Source organism: Lissotriton helveticus, chromosome 2_1 (genome assembly GCF_964261635.1).
Source record: "Lissotriton helveticus chromosome 2_1, aLisHel1.1, whole genome shotgun sequence".
NCBI classification, from domain to species: Eukaryota; Metazoa; Chordata; class Amphibia; order Caudata; family Salamandridae; genus Lissotriton; species Lissotriton helveticus.
This window is the reverse complement of record NC_136059.1, coordinates 1,110,200,025-1,110,226,167: the sequence shown is the minus strand read 5'-3', so window position 1 is coordinate 1,110,226,167 and position 26,143 is coordinate 1,110,200,025. Positions and strand designations below refer to the sequence as shown.

General features: G+C 45.0%; 1 protein-coding gene across 2 annotated transcripts in view; it reads left to right on the top strand.

Moving 5' to 3' along the window:
• Positions 1 to 16,519, top strand: part of RIC1 (RIC1 partner of RAB6A GEF complex) — an 882,831-nt gene extending 866,312 nt beyond the window's left edge. For both annotated transcript variants that reach the window (XM_078675923.1, XM_078675922.1), the window contains exon 26: positions 15,972 to 16,519. In XM_078675923.1, the coding sequence (XP_078532049.1) occupies positions 15,972 to 16,254 (283 nt within the window). In that variant the 3' untranslated portion in view covers positions 16,255 to 16,519. The remainder of the gene's footprint in view (positions 1 to 15,971) is intronic.
• Positions 16,520 to 26,143: the final 9,624 nt, after the last annotated feature.

Below are 26,143 nucleotides of genomic sequence, written 5' to 3'. Positions count from 1 at the left end.
GACAAATGTCAGCAGTCCTGGAAGAGACTTTTATATTAAGTGAGAAGCAGCAAGGGGCCGATAAGTCAAGAAGAAATGTTCAAACCATTAAAAACCTAAAAGGAAAAAAGGCCCTTGGACCAGACATCTTCACAAGCTGTTTTTATAAAACATATACCACCAAATGCATTCTCCATCTGGAAAAACGTTTAAACCACATAGTAAAGTAAAAGAAAGTGGCTCCTATGATGGGAGAAACCATTATAACAATCATCGCCAAACCAGGTGCTTTTCATACACACCAATAGTGCTCCTAAATATGTACACGAGAATCTAATCAAACAAATTTGCCGCATGGATTGGTTAAAATATTACCAGTCCTGATACAGTCAGACCAATCTGGATTTGTCACTTCAAGACTGAATGAACCATGTGTGAAAGAAAACAGATACTCAGGTAAGATCATAGAAGCCTAACTCAAAAATACCCAGCAAGCATAAAAGTATTATAAGGCCAAATTGCCACTTCAGTGGACCCGAGAATTGCCCCATGATCAGTTGGAGCTTGTAATGCTAAAATCTTTACATTTTGGCTCTACATTTATTCACTTTCTTCTCCCCCTCAGTAGGAAAGAACATGTGATATAGCTGAAACTACTTATAGACACTAGCAAGCAGTTGCAGTGCTCTTCTCTTGGGAAGAATGCAAGAAGACTTTCATGAGGGATACAGTAAGCTAGGGTGAAAAGGCTGACTTAACTAAATCTGCAGTTCTCACTTCTTTGTGCTTGCTTCAGAATGTGGTCAACTTACTAGAACAGTTAAACTAAATGTTCACTGTACAACATAGATAACAAAATGGCTTTGCATTTACAATGTGTGTAAACATGCAATATTTCAAAGGCTTTAGTTTTAGTTAGCAGGCATAAAAAGAATATGCAATTGTTAATGCAAACAGATGGGTATACGCAAACAAGTACGTCCTCACATGACAATACCAGAAGACTAATACACCTGGTTGAAAATGTGCAGAAAAAAAAGATACTACCGGTGTTGGTGTCATACCTCTGGTGTTTGGGTGCGGGGTACGACTGCAGAGTCCTGAAAAGAGTGTGCCCGAATTCAATCCAATAAAGTAAAGCGAAGCTGTATGTTGGCAAACACCAAAAGAAGTCTCAGAATCCTTCTCAAATTTGAATTCAAGGTCAGGTCCTCTTCGTATTCCTTCTTCCGGTATGTCAAAGCGGGAGCACAAGAAGCCTATGCAGGACTGGTCCTAGCCCGATACTCTCTACCAGGAAGTTATAAGGACATCAGGGCGTCTCTTGGTCTCCCTCCCAGTCCCCTGCTGAGGAGGTAATCCTGCAACTGATCCCTGTGTACCCCCAGTTTCCTTAACCATCAGTGTCGCCCTCTGGCACGCCTTCGAACGCCAATGATCCATGGAGGCCTCCAGTCTGATTACTGCCAGCGAATCTGCCCTCTGTGCTGTCTGTGCCTCCTGAACCAATCTTCGGTTCTGCTCTGACTTCAGGGCCAACTCCCACTAGATGCCAAAATCCATGTCATTTTCTATGACGTTGACACCAGAGGAAGATCCCATCTCAATAGTCATGTCTGGACTTCAAGCCAAATTCAACTCTTCCCCCGACCAAGGCCACATCCTGAACCATACCAATATACCCAGTCCCAGTTTAATCCAGCCCAGACAGAGTCTTGGAGCAGAAGCTCCTGGCTCCAACAACTTTTTAGTTCCTACTCTAATCAGAGGCAACCAGTGTTTGAAGATGTTAATGGAGATGATGGGAAAGATTTTTCCACACTCTATGATAATGATGACCATCTGAACATGGACTTGCAAGAGAGCGGTGTTTTGGATACTTTCCTGGATACAGGGTTCTGTTCTCCTCCTTCCCCAATTACACAACAGAGCTCCTATATAAGAGATATTAGAGATGTTCCTGTGCCATCTATGGAAGTTAAGACTGCAGTGGAACCTGAAGTCTCAGTGGGTCCAGCACCATAGAAACCTGTTGGATTACATCTATGTTTCGGGCATGATTGCAAAGGCCTGCAAAGACGTGCTCAATTGCAAGCCGATGAGCAACAGACCCCTCTCCCTACCCATCCAGAGGTGACAGTGCTGACTGAATCATTTACTGGGATTAGGAGGTCAACTCGGAGTGGTGGCAATCAGAGGTCTATGACCTCCAACGGAGATCTATCTACACACCAACCTGTTAGAGTTGAAGGCCATTCACCTGGCACTGAAAGCCTGGATGATTGTCCATCAGAGGGAGGCTGGTTCAGGTTCTCTCAGACAACACCATTACTATGTGGTACTGCAACTAGCAAGGATGGGTGGGGTCCTGGGTCTTGTGTTAAGAGGAACTTCGTCTCTGGGCTGGTTGGAGCGCCAGGGCATTTCCCAGGTCGTGAACCATGTGGCAGTACCTTTGAACACCTTGATGGACTAACTTCACAAGCGGTGCCTGGTGAATAACCGATGGTGTTTACATCCAGTTGTGGCACAGGACTTCTTCCAGCATTGAGGAGTACCCTGGCTAGATCATTTTGCCACCATCGAGAACACACCATGTGAAACAAGGCTCTCTCTCTGAAATGAATTCCAGGTATAGTGGAGCATGGTACTCATGTACACATTTCTGACACTGCCTCTCCTGAATTCTGAAGAAGATCTGGAACGACAGGGACTAAGTTATCGTTGTGGCTATATATTGGGTAACTTGAGTGTAAACACTCTAAACATCTTTTACAGCAGCAGGGCACGGTCTTGGACCCGAACCTGTGCAGTCTGCACCCTTTTGTATTGACATTGTGTGTCATCAGTTGACAGCGTTTGATCTTCCTCCCAAAGTTGTGGATGTCAACCTTTCAGCCAGGCATCACTCTACAAAGTTTGTCTACGCTGAGCGCTCGGACAAGTTTGTGGCAAGCTGTGCCACCTGTAATACAACGCTCTACAGGCCAAACTGTCAATTGTTTTGTTTGTTTCATCTTTGGCACAGCAAGGACTCACAGTGGGCACACGAAACGTTATTTGTTGCCCATTCGGCATTTTTGTGTTTGCTGGACCAGTAGTCCTTGTTCAAATCAGCTGTTATGATGTGGACTTTAAAAGGTTTGACACCTATGTTTCTCCCCAAACCATTTGTGATGCCACAGTGGGATCTCCATTTGATTTCCTGATGCTGAAAATTGTATTCCCAGTTGCAATAACTTCAGTTCATTGTGTGAGTACACTCCGGGCTTTCTCAGCACAGCCATCTTGCACCACCTTTTTCCAGGGAAAGTGGTTTTAAGGATCAGGGCAGCCTTTTTTCTAAAGATCATAATGACTTTTCACGTTGTGCAGTCCACACCTTCCAACTTTCTTTGCTACGCTTCATCCTCCAGAAGAGGAGGAGAAACTTTAACATTCGGCCTTACCAGCGCCCCACGGGTGTTCACGAAAGTGATGGCGGTGGTCGCAGCTCATCTGCGCCGGTTAGGGGTTTTAGTCTTCCCCTACCTCGACGACTGGTTGTTGAAGGCGGGCTCGCCCCAGACAGTCGTCCACCACCTTCAGATGACGGCAGACCTCCTGCATGAGGTGGGGTTTTCCATCAATGTGCCGAAATCACACCTGTGTCCCTCTCAAAAGCTCCTTTTCATCGGAGCGGTTCTCGACTCGGCGCAGTTTCGGGTTTATCCTCCGGAACGGCGGGTCCGGGATATACAGGCTTTGATTCCCATCTTTCAGCCGTTATCCCGGGTTTCGGTCAGGTTGACGCTGCGGCTGCTGGGGCTGATGGCTTCCTGCATCCTTCTGGTGCATCACGCCCGATGGCAGATGCGGGCTCTGCAGTGGGACCTGAAGTTTCAGTGGGCCCAGCATCAAGGCAACCTATCCGACCATGTCCTGATCTCGGAGGGCACTGCGAGACAGTTGCAGTGGTGGCTTACGGACCGCGATTGGGTCAGAGGCAGATCCCTCTCCCTTCCCCAACCGGAGCACGTAGTTGTGACGGACGCGTCCCTCCAGGGCTGGGGAGGCCACTTGGGAGAGGCGGAGATCAGAGGCATCTGGTCTCCGGCGGAGTCCCGGCTCCATATCAACCTGTTGGAGCTGCGGGCGATTCGCCTAGCACTGAAGGCATTCCTCCCCTTTGTCAACGGGAGTGTAGTGAAGGTGTTCACGGACAACACCACCGCCATGTGGTACTGCAACAAGCAGGGCGGAGTGGGGTCGTGGACCCTTTGCCAGGAGGCTCTGCGTCTCTGGCAATGGCTGGAACGTCAGGGTGTGACTCTGACGGTTCAACACCTGGCAGGTTCTCTGAACGCCAGGGCGGACGAACTCAGCCGTCGGTGCTCGGAGGATCACGAATGGCGTCTGAACTCGGACGTGGCGAAAGGCCTCTTTCTGCAATGGGGAGAGCCTTGGTTAGATCTATTCGCCACAGAAGAGAACGCGCAATGTCATCAGTTCTGCGCGTTGGAGTTTCCAAGACGGCACTCGCTCGGCGACACCTTTCGGCGCGAGTGGAGTTGCGGTCTATTGTACGCCTTTCCGCCTATACCACTTCTGCCCAGAGTGCTGAAGAAGATCAGGCGTGACCGGGCCCAAGTTATCCTTGTGGCTCCGGACTGGGCTCGAAGGTACTGGTATCCCGAGCTACTCAGCATGTCAGTCGGTCCCTCGATCCGCCTGCCCCTTCAGGAGGACCTTCTGTCGCAGCAGCAGGGGACGGTCCTCCACCCGAACCTGTCCAGTCTCCACCTCCATGCGTGGAGATTGAGCGGCGACAGTTGAGGTCATTTGACTTGCCTCCTGAAGTTTGTGATGTGATTCTGGCAGCCAGGTGTCCCTCCACAAAGTCGATATACGCCTGCCGGTGGAACAGATTTGTGGCATGGTGCACAGCAAAGGCTGTGGACCCTCTCTCTGCCCCTCTTTCCGAGGTTCTCCTCTTTCTTCTCTCTCTTGCCCAGCAGGGCTCTGCTCTGGGCACTATCAAGGGCTACCTTTCTGCCCTTTCGGCCTTTCTGAGGCTGCCTGATCAACCTTCTTTGTTCAAGTCCCCTATTGTGACAAGATTCTTGAAGGGCATCACGCACATGTATCCACCTGTTCCGTTCGTGATGCCTCAGTGGGACTTGAACCTGGTTCTGACTTTCTTGATGTGCGCTCCCTTTGAGCCACTTCATTCCTGTCCTCTCCGTCTCCTGACTTTAAAGACGGCCTTCCTGGTTGCCATCACCTCTGCCAGGAGAGTGAGTGAGCTCCAGGCTCTTTCTGTCAAACCTCCTTTCCTGTCCATTCATCCAGACAAGGTGGTTCTCAGGACTAGACCTTCTTTCCTGCCCAAAGTGGTCTCTGCTTTTCACATCGGGCAGTCCATCACCCTCCCCTCCTTCTTCCCGCCTCTGCATCCTTCAAAGGATGAAGAGCGGCTCCATCTTCTGGACCCAAAACGTGCGCTTTCATTTTATATGGATCGCACACGCCAGTTCCGGGTGGATGACCAACTGTTTGTTGGCTACGTGGGTGCGAAGAAGGGACGGGCGGTACATAAACGGACCATCTCTCGGTGGGTCGTTCTGTGCATCAAAGCGTGCTACTCTTTGGCTCGGAAGGAGCCTCCTGTTGGGCTGAGAGCCCATTCCACTCGGGCCACGGCGGCTACTACTGCCCTGGGCCGGGGAGTCCCTTTGCAGGACATTTGCCAGGCGGCTACGTGGGCCTCGCTGCACACCTTTGCGAGGCACTACTGCCTGGACAGTCAAGTCCGGAGGGATGGCTTCTTTGGCCGTTCGGTCCTCCAGGACTTTCTGGTGTAGGATTGTATTGGTTCGCAGACCCAACACCGGGGTTGGTATTGCTGGGGTATCTATTCTAAGGTAAGGAATCTAATACTAACCTGTTTCTTTCAGATGAACAAGTTACTTACCTTCGGTAACGATATATCTGTAAGAAACAGTAGTTAGTATTAGATTCCTTACCGCCCCACCCATCCTCCCCGTTCTGCGAACTGATACCTAGGGTTAGGGACATCCCTTTCAGGGCCCTAGTTTCAAATGGCACCAGTGTTGGTTCTCACATGGCTCTGTGTGTTCTGGCGCGGAAAAGCTGTGTGCAAAGAACTGACGTCAGCGCGCGGAGGCGGCGTCTATATACTCCAGCGACGTCATCACGGCGCACGACGCCGACGACGGACGCGGAGCCGCAGGGGACGCCTGCAGACGACGCCTACCGACGCGCAGGGGTACTGCTACGCAAAAGTTTCCGGATCCAGACTGACGCCTGGGGATATTCTAAGGTAAGGAATCTAATACTAACTACTGTTTCTTACAGATATATCGTTACCGAAGGTAAGTAACTTGTTCGACTTGACCCCAAAAGAGCATTAAGCTTTTGCATCCATCACACCAAAACCCATCAGGCAGATGATCAGCTTTTGTGGGGGTCTCTAGAGGAAAGAAAGAAAAGGCAGTAAACAACTTCCAGAAGGACTAAGGGCCCATTGCAGCAGGGCCAAGTCTGCTACAACTGCAGTTAATGGTTTACATTCAGATTTTTCATTATTAAGTTTGTACCCTGATAATTATGGAGATCAGAGCCTTTATCGAGGGCTTTGGTTGATCTGTTATTATCAATTTGTCATCAGCATAAGCGGCCAGTTTTACCACGGACCCCTTGATATCAACCCCTTTTATGGTGTCATTTAGTGTTATGTCTTGTATGAGGGGTTCGAGGGCCACAAGGAAGAGTGGCGGCGTGAGTGGGCCTCCTTGTCTGGTTCCTTGCTGGAGTCTGAAGGGTTCAGAGAGTGAACCGTTTACCGTGATGCAGGCTGAAGGGGTTTTGTACAGGGCCGTGGTCGTCCGAATATAATCCTCCCCTAGGTCAAAGGCCTGCATGCATTGCTCTAGGAAAGCCCAGGAGACCTTATCGAAGGCCTTCTCTGCGTCCAGTGTAATAGCTACTGCCGGTTCTGGGTTCGTGGAGATTTGTTCTAGTATATGGCAGCGAAGCCGTGTATTGTCTCTGGACATACGATTTCGCATGAATCCGACTTGGGCTTTACTTATTAATTTGGGTAGGACCGTGTTTAGTCTGACCGCCAGGGTTTTGAAGTATATTTTGCAGTCCACATTGGTGAGGGATATGGGCTGGAAGTTTTGGGTAATTGGTGGTCCTTGCCCTCCTTTGTAATGACTATTATAGTCGCCTCTGTCATGGATTGTGGTACTACCCCTGTAGATGCAGCCTGGTTGAAGACTCTTTTCATGGTTGGGGTTAGTTGAGTTAGAAAGGTCTTATAGAGATCGGCAGTGTAACTGTCTGGCCCAGGTGCCTTATTTTTTTGTAGTGACTTGATTGACTATTCGATTTCTGCGCAATTGATTTCCTGACCTAGCCTTGCGGTGTCTGCGTAGTGTAACTTTGGGAGCCCTTATCTGTCTAGGTATCTAGTGCATTCTTCTCGGTTAAGTGTCTGCTCTGACTTGAATAGTTCTAAGTAAAACTCCTGAAATGTACTGAGGATTTCTTTGTGTCTTGTGTGTGTTTTATTGTTCGAGTCTGTGATTGATGTGATCAATACTTGGTTGCGTTTGTGTTTCAAGTATGATGCCAATCGTTTACCAGCTCTGTTTGCTTCACACAGGTTAAGTGCTTTGCAATTGCTGAACCACAGTCCTGCCCTTTCGCTCAAGATTTTATTGTACTCATACTTGTGCTGTTTTAGTTTGGTTAGTAGTGCGTTGTCATTTGTTGCTTTTACATGGTCGAGTTCTAGCTGTTTTATCTCTTCCTCCAGTGATTTATTCTCAGGTTTTTTTTGTTTATTCTAGCCTTAATTCCAATTAATTTACCCCTGGTTGTTGCTTTTAAGGCCTCCCACAGTGTAAAAACGCTAGTCTCTGGGGTATCGTTATGTGTTAGGTAGTCCGCTATCGCTTCCTCAATTTCTTTTTTGTTTCCTGGGTCTGAACTAATTTCATTGTTAAAGTGCCACCTTCTTGGGACCGCTTTGTTGTGACAGCCACTTAGTTTTAGGCTAATGGCTGAGTGGTCTGAGACTAGTTGTGGTGCAATTTCGGAGTCTTCTATCAAGTGTGTGTGTTACCCCGAGATAAGAATGTAGTTATGTGGGTTGGAGTAAAAGGTGTAGTCTTTAGTATCAGGGTGTTGTAGTCTCCATGCATCTTTGAGGTTGAATTTGGTGCAGATGTTCTGAAGTGCGTCGTGGGAGTTAGTGGGGTGGTATTGGCAAGAGGACTGTCTGTCTATTATGTGATCTAGTGGGATGTTGAAGTCCCCTGTTACAATCGTGAGTCCGTCTTGCGGTAGTTTTTTCTAGTGTGACTGTCACTTCAGCCCAGAATGTTTGGTCGTCAGTATTACGGCCATATATGTTCGCAACGTGGAACCGTTACTCCCCACTTGTCAGGTTCGTTATTAGTAGTCTGCGCTCCTTGTCGTGGGAGTCTATCGAGATCTTCGATCTCTTGGATACCAGGGTCAGGACCCCTCGCTTCTTTTTGTCTGCTGGTGAGCATACAAGCTGCGCTTCCAGTTTGCTCTGTGTAGTTTGGCATCTTTCTCATCTAAATTGGTTTCCTGTAGGATATTAAGTTGCCTTTGGACTTTGCAAGGTAATCAACTATTTTCCAGCGTTTAATTGGGTGGTTTAGGCCCTTGACTGATACTATATTGAGGTCTGTTGACAGGGTGAGAGTTTTGTTATTAGCCATCTGGTGCGTTGTGTTCAGTGTGCCCAACATTGAAGGCTATGTGGCCCCCTTCCAATATGCAGTGATTTGCATGGTTTGATAGTTGACGTATGCTGTGATATAAAAGGTGTGGAAAGAAGAAAAGATTGGAAAATAAAGAGAACAGATACCTGAGATATACTAGTGCGGCTACCCCCTCCCCTTGCCCCCCCTACTGGCTCACTTTTGCTCTTCTTAAGTTGTTGCTGATGTAGCCTCATTTCTCTGTCAGCCATGTTACCTGTCCTGCCTTGCTTGTTTACTTTATCTTCCTTGTTCTTTTGGCTCTATAGTGTGTTCCTTTATTAGGATCTCCTCTGCCCTCACTCCTCTCCCTATAACCCCTTTGTATGTGAGGTTCGTTGCTCCTTCTTGTTGTTAGTTTGTTAGGATCCCGTTTTTGCATGGCCGGCTCTGAGGGAGAGTGTGAACGATAATTCTTGTGGCTTTGTTTCCGCAAGCTTCCGCAGTGGCCTTATATCTTTGCTCAGCTTGTACTCTTATTGTTTCCTTCACGCTTTGCCAGGAACTCTCTGCCCCCTCTGTAGGTGGTGCTTGACTCAATCAATCAATCAATCAGAGTACTTGTAGAGCCGCTACTTACCCGTGAAGGTCTCAAGGCGCTGAGGGGAGGGGGTGCTGCTACTGCTCGAAGAGCCAGGTCTTGAGGAGTCTTCTGAAGGCAAGTAGGTCTTGAGTCTGCCGTATGTGGGTAGGAAGGGTGTTCCAGGTCTTGGCGGCGAGGTAGGAGAAGGTTCTGCCACCGGAGGTCGTTCGTTGGATGCGGGGGACAGCGGCGAGGGCGAGACTGGCGGAGTAGAGCTCACGGGTGGGGGTGTGGAAGCTGAGTCTGCTGTTAAGGTAGGCTGGTCCGGCGTTGTGGAGTGCTTTGGAGGGCTTTGCGTACGTGGGTGAGGAGCTTGAAGGTGATCCTCTTGTCGATGGGGAGCCAGTGTAGGTCTCTCAGGTGGGGGGTGATGTGGCGGCAGCGGGGACGTTGACGATCAGTCGGGCAGAGGCGTTTTGGATGCGTTGTACTCGTCGTAGGGGTTTGGCTGGGATTCCTGCGTAGAGTGCGTTGTCGTAGTCCAGTCTGTTGCTGACGAGGGCCTGTGTCACCGTTCTTCTTGTTTCGGTCGGGATCCACTTGTAGATCCTGCGGAGCATGTTGTAGCAGGAGGAGGAGACAGCGCTAACCTGCTTAGCCATTGAGAGAGAGGAGTCGAGGATGAATCCTAGGTTGCGTGCCTGGTCGGTAGGTGTTGGTGCTGTTCCCAGTGTGGTCGGCCACCAGGAGTCGTCCCAGGCTGAGGGGGTGGGTCTGAGGATGAGTACCTCCGTTTTGTCCAAGTTCAGCTTCAGACGGCTGCTCCTCATCCAGTCAGCGATGGTCTTCATTCCTTCGTGGAGGTTGGTTTTGGTGGTGTGAGGGTCCTTGGTGAGGGAGAGGATGAGCTGGGTGTCCTCGGCATAGGAGATGATGTTGAGGTCGTGCTGGCGGGCCACTTGTGCGAGGGGAGCCATGTAGATGTTGAACAGCGTCGGGCTGAGGGATGAGCCCTGGGGGACACCGCAGATGATGTAGGTGGCTTCGGATCGGAAGGGTGGGAGGCGGACACTCTGGGTTCTGCCGGAGAGGAAGGACGTAGTCCAGTCAAGGGCCTTCTCTTGGATTCCATCTTCTAGGAGGCGTGTCTTTAGAGTGCAATGGCAGACCGTGTCGAAGGCGGCCAACAGGTCCAGGAGGATGAGGGCTGATGTTACGCCTTTGTCTAGTTGGTGCCTGATGTCATCTGTGGCGGCTATGAGGGCTGTCTCGGTGCTGCGGGTTCGTCTGAATCTGGACTGGGACGGGTCCAAGATGTTGTCTTCCAGGTGGCGGACCAGTTGCCCTGTTGACGATTTTCTCGATGCCTTTTGCCGGGAACAGGGGTAGGGAGATCGGCCTGGAGTTCTTGAGGTCCTTGGGGTCCGCCTTGGGCTTCTTGAGGAGGGCGTTGATTTAGGCCTGCTTCCAGCTTTCCGGGAATGTCGCTGTTTCTGAGGAAACGCTTCTCCTTCTACCGTCCTAATCGGCCTCTGCGCTCCGCCACCCAATATCAGCTGGTGGTTCCACGCTTTCAGCGCTGCCGTTAGGAGGCCAGTCCATTTGTGTTAAAGCTGCCTCTGCCTGGAACTCTCTTCCCCTGGCCCGCCTCTGCCTGGAACTCTCTTCCCCTGGCCCTCCGCTCTAACCCACATTACCTACTTTTCAAAAAAGCACTTAAGACTCATCTGTTTAAATTAGCATTCTAAGCTCTGCTCTTCTTCTATATCATCTGGCCTTGAGTACTTCACTTCGCGCCAGGATACTCTAGTAGTAATTGCGCGCGCTATAAAACCCCATATAACATAACATAACATGTTGATGACCTTCCGTAGTTGGGGTGCGATGGCTGCGTCTGCTTTGTTGACTACGTGGTGTGGCCACAGGTCTGACGGAGATCCTGAGTGGATAGAGTTCATGACCTTGCGTGTCTCGTCCTTGTTGACGTTGGACCAGGAGGTCAGGCGGATGGGGCTGGTGGTGTTCGCAGGGCGGTGGAGTCTGGTGTAGTCGGGCGGTTGTGGTGTTGAAGCTGTCTTGGATGGCAGTGATCTTGCAGTGGAAGAAGATGGCTAGTGAGTCGCACAGTTCTTGTGAGGGCGGGATGTCGATGACTAGTTCCTTCGCTTTCGGTTGCCCGCTGTTCTGTGTAGCACGCAGTCTTTAGCACTGTCTGGCTTGGGGTGCTGTGTAGGTAGCTGTGTGTGTGCGCTTTCGGTCTTGTGGCCCTGAGGCTGTCCCTCCTAATGAGCTTATTGCTGGTTTTCACCCCAATCTTCTTCTATTGTGTCTTGCCTCCCCTGGCTGCTGAGTGCTGCCTGCTTGCTTCCTCCACATGCGCTCGATAAACATCCGTTGCAGCTCCCCTCTAGCTTTGTTGTATTGGGTGTGGCCCTAGATCGCCCTTGCTAGTGCTCTGTGTGTGAGCTTCTCACTTTTGTGTTTTGTTTCTTCTTTGTGGTTCAGTCTGCCTTGCATTGACTAATTTGGTTGTTTCCCTTATTTCAGGTGGCTTCCTTGCGCAACAACCATTCGTTATTTTGCCCCCACACTCGCTCATTGCCCTTTCTGTGCGCTCCCCCCTTTTCCGATGTTGTGTCTTTTGGGAGGATGCGCGCGAGATTTGTGCTTCCTCTTTTCAGCGTTAGCTCATCTGGGCTCAGGACAGTTCCCTTCTTGGTGGCACCATCTTGTCTTCACTTCCCCCCTCACACCGCTCCACTTCTCGCCTTAGTGCGGGTTTCGTCCAGTTAGCGGTGTCTAGTGGTGTCCATCTCCTCAGAGGTGTGCTGGGCCTTAGGGCGCTACGTCCCGATTGTCCGGTGGGCACGATGGTATTGTGGGCCTAGTCGCCCTTTTTATCGCTAGCAATGTATGTCTGTGCGCGCTCTAGTGAGTGGGTGGGGCGGAACGCTCTAGTTTCGGTTTCGCTTTCTCTGGCATTAGGGCGATTTAGCTCGTAGCAAGCCCGTTTTTCAACAGTTCAATAAGCAGTCCTGGGTGCCTCTTTAACTTTTAAGCTTTTACTCGGCCGCCAGCACACACCCCGCTCCCATCGACAGTCTTTCCGCGCTGGGCATGCGCTTTACTGCGCTTCGCAGGGTCGATGGCTCGTGCTCCCCCCGTCATGTTCAGTCTCCCCAGATCCTGACCTGTTGTCGGGTACTGTGGGGCTTGTGGGTCACTGTTGTCCGTGCCTGCAGCACGACCTATTAGCGGGGTTCCATTCCGTATAGCGCGACTTTCCTTTGGTCAGTTTCACTTTTCCTGGTCGCCATCTTGTTTCGACTCGTTCTTGGTGAACCGTGCTCCTTAAAGCACTTTTTCTTCTTTACTGAGTGCCGCTAACATCTAGGGATAAGAGTAATGCATGGCGCTGGTGTTCCGACATCCGAATCTTCCTTCCGACGGGTTATGACCACGATTTTTAACTGAGTATTTTGGCTTTGTTTTCTCTGTTATGGCCTCATACATAAGCGACCCCAACCCACTGACACTGTATCTTAATTTATTTTTTACCCAAGGATGCTCACAGAATTCCTCTACACCAAATTAAATATTCAAAAAATAAAGGTGTAAGTGTTAGATGGACAAAGATAGATAAGGAAGCCTTTCACAGAGATCTATTCACACACAATCAGACGGAGAATCTGATCTTGCACGAGGACTCCAAACCATGCGATGTAATCCAAGCTTTTATCTCCCTCAAAAAGTATATTGCAGATAAACTGACTAAAAGAGCTGGAAAAAATCGTATTAGCCCAAGATGGTTTGATAGTACCTGTTCTAAAGCCCACAAGCTTTTAAAGCTGGCCAAATGTCCAAGTGACAAATTGGGAGAAACCATGGCTAGAAAATCCTATAAAGAAGCAGTTTTAAAAAAAAAGACAGAAATAATGGAAACGACTTGGGAAGAGTTAAGAGCTGTAAATGAGCTAAAACTCTCGATCCTTCTGGCAAATAGTAAACTCTCAGACTCTTCTTGGCGAGACTCTTCCTAAAGTCAAGTGTTGTTTCAAGCAGTTCTTGGGTGACCCACTTCTCAAATATAATTGGTCCAATGGTACCGACACTTACACAAGGCACTGATGGCATAGCTATCTGCGATTCTATTGCTAGCCTGTAATTGAGTAGATCCATCAAGGTTGCTGATGTTATTTAAGCAATAGATAATAGTCCCTCTGAGAAAGCTCCAGCACTTGATAGGATTCCTTTAGACATTTTAAAATCTTTTCTACAGTTCTGGGCACCTCTTGTAACTCATGTCCTAAAAAGTGTAATCACTGGCCCCTTGGTCAAAACATGGGAAGATGCTATCATCATTCCTATCTTTAAAAAGGGGGATACAAGTCAGCCCCATTGTTATCGGCCAATTTCACTCTTGGAGAGTACGGTTAAGATTTTAGGGAGGGTTTTATTGGGCAAACTAGAGGGCTGGACATGATAGACTCAGGGGCTACCAGATTTACAGTTTGGGTTTTGCCCAGGCTTGAGAACAGTAGAATGTTTTGTTTTTCATAGTCCAAAAATACACAAAGGCCAATAAAGGCTGTGTCTATCTTGCCTTTATGGATTTGACATGTGCCTTTGATACAGTGGACCATTCAATATTATGGGCAATAATGTCAGAATTGGGCATGGAAGGCACAATTATTTCTCTGCTTCCCAGGCTTCATGCACACACCAAGGCCAGAGTATACTTTAGTATGAACGGGCATCTCACTGAAGGTTTTCCATTAGTAACTGGGGTTAGACAGGGTTGTGTCCTGGCACCATTTATTTTTTTAATCTATATTAACTCATTGGGGGATCATCTCATTAAGCATTGTAAAGCTATACCTTAGATCAACTTACGAGAAATTTCTGTTTTACTTCACGCAGATAATATTGTTCCTATTACCCGAGCAACACATGGCCTTCAAGTCTTAAGAGATGCTTTTAATAATTTTATGGACAACCTAGGTTTAAAAACTAACCATACCAAGTCATATGTTATGAAGGCCCAAAATTGTCAAAGACTAGGAAGTTTGCACTTGGGGGTGAAGAAATGTAAAAAAGAGTACTGCAATTTTAAAGGGCAATTGATAGAGTTTTTAGATTTTCAAAAATGCTTGTACACAAACCAATAAGTGCAATTTTTGCATTTTAAAAAGCAAATGTGTACCAGTTGCAACATTTGGTGTGGGCATCCGGGGGCATGCAAATTGTAAAGCCCTACAGACGGTACAAAATAGGTTTGTAAGAAGATTATTGGAAACTCCACCTCAGCGTCATTTTACCATGATGAGGTAGAGTTAAACTGTTTAGGAGATTACATCAAATTACAACCCCTTTTATTGTGGCAGCGAATTTGGAAAAACCCAGATGCCAAATTGGGCAGATTTATCCTGTTCAATTGTATGAATTTGGATAATTATTTAGATATCCCTTGGCTCAAATATGTTAAAACGAATTTTGATAGTCTGGGTACTCCAGCATTTTATCAAACCCGGCTATTTTATCTAGCACTACCTCAACCTAAATAAAATAACTCTTTCTCCAACGTAGGCAGAGGTACGATTAGGAAACAGTTGTGAGGAGAGAGGAGTTATTTCTAGGATTCTGCCAGAACGCCCATCACTTTATTTGCAGCTAATTGTAAGCAAGAGACACTTTTTTGACAAGATTCTGACTCAAAATTGTACATTTTTTGGTAGCCTTTCCTACCAAAGGCGCTTGGTTTCCAACCCTGCCCCTCTGTCACTGTTAAGTTCCAGCTGAACAAAGCACTATGCACTTTCTTATTTTGTCCCTTTATTCCCAACAAAGAAGGCAGCTCCTGTGCCCAGTATTGCGCGTACTGGGCTCCAGATTTCATGCAGTTGCCTTCTCCTATTTGCAGGGTCTGGGAAATAAAAGCGTGATCTAGGCTGTCTTGAACTATATTTTAAGCTCCCTAAGATCACGATCAAAATACTGAAATTTCTTTCTATACAGCTGATTTTTCATTCATTGGATGGATGTCAGTGATTTTATTTAAGGATTTTATAAATCAGTACTTTTATCAAAGTATTTTTATGAGATTTAAGTGTGTATTATTATTTATTGTATATATTTTTTCTGCGATGTGACTTTTATGGCTCAATTGAGCCAAATAAAGTATTTTGATTGATTGTGGACATCAATAGTTGGATAATCACAAAAATTGTATGCAAAGTATATATTTTAACAATACCAAGGATGCATGATGCAAAATCTGTACCCAAATGTATATACATTTTCTTGCTAATGTTATTTTTCATGCTAAATATTTGTATGGCTTACAGCGCCTTTTAGCTGTGTGTGCAACAACTGATTTCTTAATGTCTGGTCTCTTTACGTGGTATATAAAATACTCCTTGAATGTGTTGTGTTTCTCTCCAGTTAATACATTGGTCTGTGTACATGAACCAAATTCAAATTATGTTCCTCAGCTAACTGTCATAAATTAACTGCTGATATATATTTGGGAACTGGTGCTTAAGCTATTGCAGTTGTTTTGGGCTTTGAAACAAATGTCATACCAACAAGTTTTCTAGCTATGTACTAATGTGTGTACTATGCTCTAAGTTAATATGACTAATTCGATTTTTATTCTGCTTCTGCAGCCCTGGATACAAGCCATTTTTAAACATCATCAAACCTCAGCTGCAGAAACTGAGTGAAGTAGCAGACGAGCCAGTTCCACCAGAAGCCTTTCAGCCTGTGAACTCTTCTAAAACAACAGAGCAAGGAAGTCCCAGGGCAGAGGAGAGCCGGAGCTCTGCTAGCCACAGCGCTAGCCCTCAGAGCGACACAAGCAGCAGCAGCAGCCGGCATGAGGAGGACATGTCCAGAGAGCTGCAGGCAGAACCTTTCCAGGAAGGGAGCTATGACTGCAGTGTGTCCTAGCCAAAGCTAGAGTTGAGAGAATTGTGTGGCAGTATTAGTGGCATCACAGCTTGCAGCACGTACACCGTGGAAAGGCGATGCATTGAAACGGACACTGGTTTGGTTTCACAACATTTCCCGCACATCCTTCCCTAGGGACATATAGTAGAAAAAACTCAACATTGGATCCATGTTGGAGGATCGCTTGGATTTAGTTCTTCTGTGCCTGGTTTTGTTTTTACTTTGACTGCTGGCGAAATAAATACCAATAACTGTTTTACTTCCATAACTGAAGACATTGTGCTGTTCTCAGTAAACAGACTGGCTTCTTCAACTCCACTTTGTTACTAATCTTTGCATTTTATTTACTGCAAACATCATATGGAAGGAATGAACACGAAAAGAGAGCCTTTACACGGTTCACTGAGCCTTAATTGTTTCTGTCGAAGTACATGCATGCAACTATGTAAATGTTGTTGTAGAGAGAAGTCATGGCATGTAACTGGAAGCAAGCATTCTAGAGTCCCCACACTTTTTCCACCCTTAAGTGAAATACCTAACACAGGTCATTTTCAGATTATATTTTGAAGCATTATCACTTGCGGGCCTTTGATGCAAGCTAACATGTCTTTGTTTTTTATCTGTTCTGTGCTTAAAACAGAAGACTTTTGTTCTTATGTCTAGACTCAAAGCATACAACCATCAAAGGAGAAGTGCCTGCATGTACCTGTTTAGAAGGAAACTCACATTATTTAACGTTTTAGAATTATTGCTCCTTCTATCTACCCCTCTCTTTGACAAACATGAGGATGACAGAATCTTAGGGATTGGCAATCTTTGCACTTTCAGGGTTCACCTAGAAACATTTATTGAGCAAAAGGTGATTTTACTCCTTCAGGCCATCATACCACACATAACCCATCTGCCCTTACAGTTAAACTAAAATCCTTTCTGATGTTAAATCGATAAGCTAATGTAAATGTATTCACGCCTCTGCAATTTGTTTTTTTCCATTTTAAACCCAAAGAGTCTTTCATTTGAACAATTGTGTGCATGTTCCCTGTTCTTGGTCCAGTGTCACAACAGCTCTTTACTTCCACTAAGCCTATTGCGGTTCTGGAAGAAAAGGAATGTAGTCTGTGCATGAAATGTATGTCTTTGAGTGGATTTGTGGAAATGAATCAGTCAGTGCAAAATGTCTTCAGATTATGAACTCAGTAGAAGACTCTTGGTTGCTAGAGACATTGTAGCCTGGTCTGATGTAAAGTAGAGTGCCCTTCCTGCGTTCATCTTCCTCATTTGCTTTTGTTCTGCAGACTGAAGAGGACTTAGTCCTGTGCTGCATTGTATGTATGTATATATATATGTATATATAGTTTTTGTTTTTCTCATCTTATATCAATACCAGGCACAAGGGCTGCTGTTTGCAGTGGAATTACATTTAATCGCACCATATCTCTGTGAAAGTTTCAAGACATCTTTATCTTGTCCACAGATCCTAGAACTGAAAACATGCATGGGATAAAAATCAGTGGGTGTGTGTCACTGAGGCTTAGTTCTCTTATCAAAATTAGCCAGTTGCCTAAAAAGAGACTAACCCTAGTTTTGAACTGTTAACCGATACTTGTACTAGGGTCTCAATCTTTGTAAAGAACCAAAAAAAAATTCCACAGTCGATTTCGCCGCCCTTGATTTTGCTCCAAAATCTGCCTGGTCCTCGAGATTGCCAAAGAATAAGAAATAATAATAAGATCAAAAGATCTTTTATCAGCAGACTATGGTCCCTGTTCTTTGAAATTGAGGCAATTTGTTGGCACTAAATCCTTTGTTGTCGCATCCAGTCAATCTTGAAAAACAGTTTTGGAAACTGACCCGTTTTAGTGGTTGAGGAATTTAAGGATCCCGCTCCCAGTGGCCTCTTTAAGGCTCTAATCAGTGTGATGATGTAATATAAACATCATGAATGTATTTGTGGGGGGGGAAAAAGTCTGGAAAAAACAACAATGGCAGTGCAGGCTTGGATTATGATTGAGATTTACAAAAAACATTGTGATATCCCAGATGATGTCATGGTGTTGAGAGTCCTAATTCCCACAGGTGTGCATAGGAGCCATATACATTAAATTAGGAATTGGATATTTTCAAAATGGCTAATTACACTAAAAAGAAAGAGGAGAGGTGGTTGACAGATGAAACATTACTTGCATGTCACTAACCTACGGAAATATTGCCAGAGTTTAGACTCTTCTTGCCCATCTTTGCACTAGGATGTTCTCAAATGTACCCCATCTTTGATGTCTAACTTGCTTAACAGTGTATAATTGATATTGTCGTTAAGTGTGGCTTTTCGGTCATTGAAGTTTGTGCCCAGTACTTGTTACCAAAATATGATACTTGTTTTTCATCATTTTCTGAAGTCATTCATATCTCTTAAAGTGCAGAAGAAAGGAAGTTAGCTCTTACAGAGCCCCGGATTGCTCTTCAAGACCTTATTTTCAACTTCTATTATATTAGTGTTACCTTATGACGTGTGTGACCTGGCAGGCATTTCCTTAAATTAGTTATCATTATGGAAACCATCTACCAACTGTGAATATTAAACTTATTTCACTCGACATATTCCCATCAACAAGCGTCTGCCACCCACTATTGTGTCAGAATATAGTGTATCAGCAGCCTGAAGCTTCTCCACCGGATCTACTCACAGAAGTGTTTCATGCTTTCTTGTTTTCTTCTTTTGCTATTGTATAGGAGTCCTATTAGGCTCCCTAATCTTAAAAGAAAATATCACCCCAGTATATCAGATTATCTTTTCTGAGACTATAGCTCAGGGTAGCTACATAAAGCAGCCTGGATATGCCCTACTTAATGGTTGTCTCGTGACCCCATGCATGCCCTTTACTCAACTTCACCACACAGGGAAACTAGAAAGTCATCTTTAACAGGAGCTGCATTATTATTCTTATAGCCCCAGAGTGGTCCTGCCCCATTGTGTGCTTGGAGTGCTCGGATAAAGGACCATAATCTTTCATGCAAGCCATTTTCTCCTTTTCTCACTTATTTACGACATTTCGACTTTGCAATGTGGTTCTGGAAGACCCAGTTTACAAACTAGTGCACCTTTCCAGTTAAGCTGCTGGGTTTGTAATTTTTTCCAGGAAAGATACAACTAGATCACAAAGATAGTAAGGTCTTTAATTGTTTTTCCAACACCAGAATCTTCACTTTCTTTTTGTGATTGATCAACTTAACTAATAGGCAGTTTAGTTTGGCAGATAACAGCATTCAAATTGAATCTGGTCAGATATTCTAATTGCTCAAATCTTTTCCTTCTGCTAGTCCATTCTTGAAAAGATTTGAAATGTATAATCCTTTGGGGATAAAATATGCTCATAGTTCTCTAAGCCCATTTGTCTCAAGCGGAAAGTATTTGTACCAGTCAATGTTTCATCAAGAAGAGGCGACTATCTTCTCATATTGCATGACATTGTCCTCCTAACTCAGCACACTTTATTACTAGATGCTTCCTCTTGCATATGAAATGTCCTCGTTTTCTTTTAAGCATCTGCAGAGGAGTCCCTTTGTAATGTATGAGCGAAGAAGACCCTGCTCCTGCACTGTTCGCCTTGTGACAAGCTCTTCACAATATTACCAACTTCAGCATACCCTCTTCTCAGAGCACCACATCTAGAGAAAATGCTCAGCTTGGAAAAGTTCTTAGCTACTTCTTGGCTTGTACTTAATTCAGTCCTTTACTGTATACTCGTCTAAAATATACATTTATCCCGTAAACCCTTCTCATCCTAAAACAAGGCCAATTTCTCACTTTCTTAACATAGGTATTCTAAGTTTTAGGGTTCCCTCTGATTACCACCAGCCCACAATTAAGTCCCGGATCCGATCAAGAGTGTTCTGACTTGGATTTCCTTGTTTGATATCGATTTTGCTGAGCAACTTGAACTGAGGCAGCATTTTTCATGCAAGATTCGTAGTAGAAGCTAGTGGTGCGCTTTCTCCTGGCTGTGTTCTATCTGATACGCAGGTTTCCTTTGTGTTAGAGGTTCCAGGGATCCCCTAATAAGTCAGGAATCTTGGTGGTCCACAAAGAACTACTTTCACTTGGGTAACTTATCTCTTGATTTGTCAGTGGCTCCATTTGTGCATTTAAGCGCGGATGACTCAAAGTTTGAAGCCGAACTGGGTTCAGAAAAGAGGTAAAGAAAATGATTTAAACATTTTGGAGGTAATGAAACTGCAGCTGTTCATTTCGAGTGAACACAAATCTGATGTAACATTAAAATTGTATTAAACACGTGTACATATAATGTATGTTTTTTGTGAATATTCCTGTACAGATGTTCCCCAGGTACTGCTCATGGGGAGTGTACTATAGAATCTGACAGAGCATTCTTTGTGCTCTGAACATGTACAGCATAACTGTAAAAAAAAATAAACACCAGCCGATTGCACATTGCAGTGAAATTGAATCTCTAGTATTGGCGTATGAGTGAACTGCAATGTCGTCCAGTAGTGGTTTAATTTTAAAAATATAGTAACTGCCACCGAGCGGAAATCTCAGACTTTTGCGAAAAATATATATTTTTAAACATGTTTCCATTGGTTCTTATTTATTACATTTGTAAATGCATTTTGGCAGCGTGAATGAATTTGTATGTATATAGTATCTGCTATCATGTACCAGTTCTGTTTTCAACTCATTAATGTAAACTGTGCATTCTTAACCCCGTTATTCTTTCTTGACCATTTTTATGGTGTACAACACACAAATAAATACGAACATTTATTTTAATTATCACACCATTGTGAAAGTCTGGCTGCAGGTTGTAACATGCACATTAATCTTTCAGGTACTTATTTTCCTTTCCGGCTGATCTCAATTTGTGTGTGCTCAATGTCTACAACAGTATTACAATTTAAATATTAGCTTATTTGTACTGTGCAATTTGAATAAAAATGCAACATATTACTTATTTTATACCAAACTATTTTTGTAACAGAAATGTATTTGATTAACACATGGACCAAATTGACGTTTGTGGAGTTTGAAGAGCATGTTACTCTGCCGGCTTCGTAGCACAGTTGTATAAGAGTGAATGTGCATTGTTTATTTGAGTTCATGATAAGGCGAGTCTTCGCCTTGCATTTTAAGAGTGCAGAATTTCCACAACGCAGTATGGACAATACTTACCCTTGTCTATTTTTACAATACATTTCTGTTTTGGATGGCCATTCTTTTGTTAACTTAAAGAATTATCTGTTTGGGGGGGGGGGGGGGGGTTAAAGGTAATTCATCAAAGGAAATTTTTCAAAATTCAGTTTCTGAGCTGTGATAGGTATGTTGCTTTAATTAGATTGCGAACATTATGACCGTTTTGTACGTTACCACTACAAGTGCAATAACATATCAAGTAATAAAAAGATGGAATTCTTAACGTAGCGCACTGTGATTGATTTACGGAGGGTATGCTTTACACTGTACTGGGAATTCTATACACTTAACAGAAAATACAATCCTATTGCTGATGGTTTGAAGGCCCATTCTGCTGCTGATAAAACAACTGTCAGTGTGTGTTTGAAAAACATGGGCTTCCTGGTCTTCATTCAATGAAAACGTCAATGGATTATAACCACAAGCCTGGCCTACATAGTAATGTTGCAAAATGTCATCTTGTAATACACCACCCCTCTCCCATCACCAACACCGGTGGAATAAATTGAGATGGACCAACTGGTTAGACACTTTTTGCCAGAAAACCAGACATTGTTGTAAAGAATCTCGCGAATAAAGCCATGACTGTAGAAGTCTCAGTTTCCAGTTATTACAATGCAGACTGAAGGTGATGAAACACCTAGAGATTCTACATGAAATGAATAAAGCACCAGAAATTGTTCCAGCCCTTTCAGATAAATCACAAGAAGCTACTGATACTGCCCAGAGAAGAGACCGACTAACTTGAGAGAGAAGCCATGGTTGGTGCACTAACAGCAGCTATTAGAGATTAATGCTGAACACTGTCCAAACATGTCAATACTCTTCTCAAAAGACTATACATGCATTGGGCTTCAGTGGTGTAAACACCTCTTACCTCTTTCGTTTGACAGTTTGATTCCCTGTCTTAGGGAGTGCTTCCTTTGCAGTGCTTGTTTTTTAGCAACCGGCAAGGTCTATTTAGAGAATGCAGAAGCCTTCTGGGAATGATAGCTTTCCCCGCTAAAAGCAACACATTGTGCGTGTTCACCAAACACTTATAGATATAATCTAGATAAGTATGTAAATACACAGTAATACTTGTTAGGTATTATTTATATGTATAAAAAAATCTTTTTATCAAAACAAATGCCAAATCAAAAATATAATTGAAAATACACGTGTAGCTCATACTTTAAGTAAGCATATCTGTATGATGACAATTTTTGGGGTATTAGTAGAAAAGGGCACATTTCCAAGACTATTCCTGACCATCTCTTTCTGTGCCTTGCTCCACTGGCTACTTACTGCCTGTTGCGTGTTGCTTGAGCCTAAATTCAGGACTTTTCATGCAATTTAATTCTCCAATGTGCCCCTCAGGAGCACGGAGTGCTGTTGTACATTACCTGGTGACACACTGGACTTTGACACATTTGTCTAGCACCACATATTGTAACATGCAGGTTCCTCTCCCACTACAAGAGCTGTCTGTTCCCCTGCCTTGTCTACTTAAATAAGCCCTCCACGTGGCAGCCTGTTTGCAAAATGAGAATACACTACACTCTGTGTAGAGTTAGCATCTGTCCACGAATGCATGTTGTTATTCCCCATTTTCCCCCCCGCAGGGAATTTCAAAACGGTTGTTACAACGACCGCGTTGTGATTCTGCATACTTTTTACTTTTAAATCTTTATTTCGACCAATTAGATCATAAAATATGAACACTCATTATAAACAACAAAATATTTACAATACACAATGAGAATTAAAAGTTGGTCTTAGATGAATAAATCAAGTTATAATTTGTTAAATAAGATTTGGTAATACATGATTAAAAGTCCGCATTCAGCTTAATAATGCGAGAACGTGCGTGCCACATTGCCGTTAGGAATTTTGCCATTGCAAAAACAGTTTGTGGGGAGGAATCAGTCTTCAAAATTCTATATGCAGGTAAAAAATTTCTGAAACCCATATTTTTGAAGAGGGGAATAAGCCAATATTTCCTAATTTTTCGATAGGATTGACAAAAGAATACCACATGTAAGTCTTTTTCTCGATGGTGGTCACACCCCGGGCATCGCTCGGTAGTCGGAGGCGAGGACCATGAGCTCGTGAATGACCTTAGTGGTAGGGTTCCATACCTCCACTGCATAAAAAGTTTCCTCGCAAGCGGTGGGTTCATTCCGTCCAAAACGGACTCGAAGAAGTAGAAGTCTTTGTTTTGAGTGAATAGGTTGGTCAAAGAGCCCACCCGCGTGCTATTCACGGCAACAGTCAGTTTTGAGTTGTAGTAAACCTTTGAAAGTTCTTGCCGTGTAATCCTGGTACATGCGTTTACCGGGTCATTCCATAACTCTGGTAAGCCAAGTGTCATGAATGATCTTTTTATATAGGATAACCAGGGAATGGAGTTAGCTTTTGGTGTATTTAAAAACTCCTGGAGCTCAGTCCTATATTTGACAAGATCAATGCTACTCCATAGTCTTCGCCAAAATGTTAATGGCTTGAGTCCCAATTCATCCTCGATTGGCCTGATGTTCAAATCCAGTCTCACGGGGATCAGGGGCGTACTTGCAGGGAGTGCTGCCAACTGCCTGATGAATTTGTTTTCAGTAAGCATCAGTTTCTGGGCGGTGGTATGACCCCAGAGTTCGCCCCCATATATAACTGCCCCCGGGCCTGTGCTTTATACATTTGGATGATTGGACTCAGTGGACGGTATGTGGAATTCTTGACCATCCTTGATTCTGCATACCATTACTCCGCAAGTCGGAACGACGACTTGCGGAGGGAGGGCGCTGGATGTTGGAATAGCATAATTTACTATTCCAACGCCAGTCTGTGTGGACAATAGGGAAGGCGTTGAATTTTAAATCCAACACCTCCCCCCCTCCGCAAGTTGTTGATCCGACTTGCGGAGTAATGGTATGCGGAATCACAACGCAGTCATTGTAACGACTGTGTTGTGATTCCCTGCGGGTAAATAGATTTGTGATAAATGTTGTTTACCTCTGGCCACGGTATGTGTCTTTCAATCAGAAGAACTGAGGGTTCCAACCACTTTGGGAGTGATGTATTTAGGATTTTGCTGAAAACACATCTTTAATTTAAATAAATAAATAACCAAGTCTCAAAGTCCAGTAACGGCCTGCGGCTCTCTATTCTTTGCGTTTTTAAAGTAATGCACACACTAGTGTCATTTCCTATCACAAGAGCTGTTCATGGAATAGATTACCGGGTGGTAACCGGAAGCTTTCACAGTTTCTCAATTAGCAGTACATAGTATGCAATTTCCTCTTCCACTACAAGAGCATTTTTAACTTTCACCTGTGCCATGGCTGCACCAAAGGTTTTTTTTGTACACATCATATTAGTTCTACACAATGAATTAGAAAACGAGCATTACAACAGTCAGTAGGTCTCTCTTTGTAGGTCTCGCTAGAGCCAGCGCATGCGCTGGTCTAGCGAGACATTTAGTAGATGGCTTTTTGAAGTGCTACCAAAAGGCTTTCTCCGGCCACCAACGAGCGGTAACGCGCGCGGGAGCGCGCTTCCGAGCACAGACGCCCTCTCGCGGGCACCCTTACAGGCGCGATTACTTTCATGGCGCCGCCATCTGCCTTTCCTTCCGCTTCTCACACACCACAGAATGCATCCTATTTCACGGCCGCGCGGCCTTTTACTTTTATGGCCACGCAGCCAATGCTTGTTACTCAGTGCCAACATGTCATGCTTACAGCTTCATATCGAATTCCGTTGTGCGTGCTCGTAAGGATAACATATTCGTCACTTTTTTGCGAAATCTCTAATTTTCATCTCCCTTTCTTCATCTTCCATTTCTTCCAGTCTTAGCCTCCGCTTCCTCTCTTTTCCCTTTACCCGTCCTGGTGGTACGCGACTACGTGTGCCCTTTCGTGCAAACCATGCAGCACTGTTGATTACTGTCACGCATAGCAGCACACTTCTCCGTCTTTCCTCTCCTCAGCTCACCTCTCCATCCCTCTCGAGATAGGCCCCTAGGGTACAGTGGCTCGTGCCCCTCCCCTGTGTGGTTGTTTATGCCATCATGTGATTTTCCCACCCTTTGCGCACAGACGGGAAATTCAAATTGCGTACTTGGTGGGAGTGATGGGAAGAGGGGCTTTTGGTACCTTTAACGTCAGTGCCTCCCATCCCCCTCCTCGCTTGTGTCATTCCCCCACCTCGATTCGATAAGGGAGCAGGACGTGTCAGTGGTCCTCCTCCCCCCAGATAGATAAATAATGCGGCATCCACCTTTCATTCCTTCCAGGAAGAGGTGGGCCAGAGCTCGGTTGCCTTTCCCCTCTGTCGCCACGTATGTGTTGTCGGCTTAAACACAGAGCGAAGCCAAGTTTCAGGCAGTAATGTGTCCTTTTTTTACATTACTTTGACTTTTAGGTTTTTTGCACAACTTATTTTTGTCTGTGAAAGCTCGAGTTGCATCTTGGATACATTTCCTGCACGGAGTAGGCTTTGTCCGGCAGTGAACTCACTGTAAACGAATCCTACAGAAGTGAAAACCTATTTATTTAAGGTGTTTTGTGTAGCACTGAAACATGTGCCTTTCCAGTCTTCAACCCGCTACACAGTGGGTTTGGTCGAAGAGTCAGCCCATTCATTCTAAAAACTGCAGACTTATGGGTTGGTTGAGGCTGTCTTGCTAGAAGCAAGACCTGACAT